Source organism: Adiantum capillus-veneris, chromosome 3 (assembly GCF_014529385.1).
Source record: "Adiantum capillus-veneris isolate H3 chromosome 3, ASM1452938v2, whole genome shotgun sequence".
NCBI classification, from domain to species: domain Eukaryota; kingdom Viridiplantae; phylum Streptophyta; class Polypodiopsida; order Polypodiales; family Pteridaceae; genus Adiantum; species Adiantum capillus-veneris.
The window spans coordinates 163003692-163006211 of NC_140933.1; the positions used below are offsets into that span (position 1 = coordinate 163003692).

At 43.3% G+C, this 2520-nt stretch overlaps 1 protein-coding gene across 1 annotated transcript; it reads left to right on the forward strand.

The window, feature by feature from the left end:
* Positions 1-864: 864 nt before the first annotated feature.
* LOC147462090 (histone H3.2) lies at positions 865-1638 on the forward strand. The gene has a single exon (XM_086509537.1). It carries the CDS (start codon positions 921-923, stop codon positions 1329-1331), a length of 411 nt encoding a protein of 136 aa, XP_086365663.1. The 5' UTR covers positions 865-920; the 3' UTR covers positions 1332-1638.
* The last annotated feature ends 882 nt before the right edge of the window (positions 1639-2520 follow it).

Below are 2520 nucleotides of genomic sequence, written 5' to 3' on the forward strand. Positions count from 1 at the left end.
CAACAACAACAACAACAACAACAACAACAACAACAACAACAACAACAACAACACACACACACACACACACACACACACACACACACACACACACACACACACACACACAGGGAGGGCTTTAAACAAATGCCAGGCTGCTTTTTTTGCTATGATTAAAATGATTTTTAAAAAATGCTTTCAACTCAACTCTGTGGGGGCACTGTTGACGTGACCATCTCTCTTTCTCCTATTCTCCAAATCGCTCTTAGAAAATCATAGTAATGAGTTTGAGCGTCTTCTGTAATTAATGCACTCCACAAAGTGCTTAATAGCACTTTGTGCTTGGGTAAGAGCACCACACTTGGATTACTTGTCATCAGCAACAACACCACCCAATAAAATCCAAAAATTCGGACCCTACCCCTGGATTTGTGCCCTCGCTTCCGAGTAGAGCCCTATGGTAACATGTATAATTTGCTTTTTCTTTTTAAACCTTCAATGAATTCATGCCAAGGGACAATACTCTTCTTTCTTCATTTTTCTTTGAGCTTGTTAGCTAATCAAAGTATCTGCTAGAAGAGAAGACTAGGTTGCTACAATAAAGTTGTATGTATGCTTGTGTTGCTCCTGCTTGGGTGAAGGTGTGGTGGCAACTTTTTAAGCATGAAGAAGATTGGAAGAATTGTTGACAGGGTGTGTGGGAATCCGCGCTTATCTGAGGTGGGGATCCGACCAAACGAAAAACTGGCGAATGAGCTGAAAGAAGAGGAATTGGCAGGCAGAACCGTCGGATGGAGACAATGGATGGTGAGCCGTTGGATGGGAAATGTTCAAATTGAGAATAGGCGCGATATAATGCGAGGGAGTTTCCCTGAGCTCGTCGTCTGCTTCCTCTTGATTTTCTTAAGAATACGAGTAGAGACAGAGTCGTGAGATCGGCTATGGCTCGCACCAAGCAGACAGCCCGCAAATCCACCGGAGGCAAGGCCCCCCGCAAGCAGTTGGCCACCAAGGCCGCCAGGAAGTCCGCCCCTGCCACAGGCGGAGTGAAGAAGCCTCATCGTTTCAGGCCCGGCACAGTTGCTCTGCGTGAAATCCGCAAGTACCAAAAGAGCACAGAGCTGCTCATCCGCAAGCTGCCCTTCCAGAGGCTCGTGAGAGAGATCGCCCAGGATTTCAAGACGGATCTCCGCTTCCAGAGCTCTGCGGTGCTTGCTCTGCAAGAAGCTGCTGAGGCCTATCTGGTTGGGCTGTTTGAGGACACCAATCTCTGCGCCATTCATGCCAAGCGTGTGACAATTATGCCCAAAGACATTCAGCTTGCTAGGCGCATCCGTGGTGAGAGAGCATAAAATCCACACTTGTTTACTTGCTCAATGGTGTATTTCTACACCACCTTCTTCATGGTTTGTCTCTCTCTGAGGGAATGCTTTGGTTCTATTAGGAAAGTTTTCCCTTGCTGCAGAAGTAGCTACTCTCTACCCATTGTATGTTGCTTAAGGCCTTCTGTACATTGTTGAGTTATGGTCAAGAGCCGACCTTTGATGCTTTCCTGATTGGTCTGCTGATGGGCAATGGACTTAATTGCTTTCCTTGAACTGTATGCTAGCTTTTTTGAGCGTGTGGTCCACATCAATGATGGCCTCAGGTTTTGCAGCAGGATAATCATCATTTATGAGCTTCTCACAGTGCCTTACGTTTTGCTATTGCTGTCCAAAATGCTGCGTACGCATCAGGTATCGAAGGTCATTATGTGGATTTCGAGTAAATATCACATGTGCAGTAGTATAGTGTGAGCTATTTCGCAAGTTCTTGGTTTGGTCATGTAAGGCAGATATTTTGGTCGGTTGTGTTGCCTGCTTTTCTGTCCATTTAACATTACGCCAATGTTTTAATTGGCGTGCCCCACTCCTATATATATCCCTATCTGTGAACTCTCTTTTAAAGTGTTGTATGTTACATGCTTTTAACCGTGGTAAGAAATTTTTAGAACCATGTCATTTTGTAGGGTGTCCCACCTTTAAAAAACCAAGGGTGAATTTAGGCTGAATTTCAAAACGAGATGAAATCCCAAGTGGAGCGATGTGTGTGTGCATGTGTGCGTGTGAATACATGAATGAATTGTATCAAATATTAACATAAAATCACAATCCCACCTAGAGCTTAGATTGAGCTTTGATGTGTTGAAGATAACAAGAGTGGACGAACACTTTGGAGTTAGCTTTACGCAAATACACCCATATGTGCATGGAGTATGATGGAGTTAGCGTAGGTTCACAAACATCACCAACCCTATTAAATTTTGGAAGTATAGGTAAGTAGCAAAATTTATATGCCCAAAACATGTTTGTTGGCTTTTATACTTGAATTACTATCAAAAAGTGTATCTGTTATCTACAAATTTGACAATAAGACCAAGTCTTGAAAGTGTAGATATGGCCAAAAGATTTTTTTTGATCATTGGTACACAAAGGGCATCAGCAATTGTGCAAGAATTGCCATTTTCAATAACTAGCATAATCTTTTTTCAAGGCCCTTGAT

Bases quoted from the DNA above. Each gene is read 5' to 3' on its own strand.
- LOC147462090 (XM_086509537.1), top strand. From the start codon at position 921: ATGGCTCGCACCAAGCAGACAGCCCGCAAATCCACCGGAGGCAAGGCC.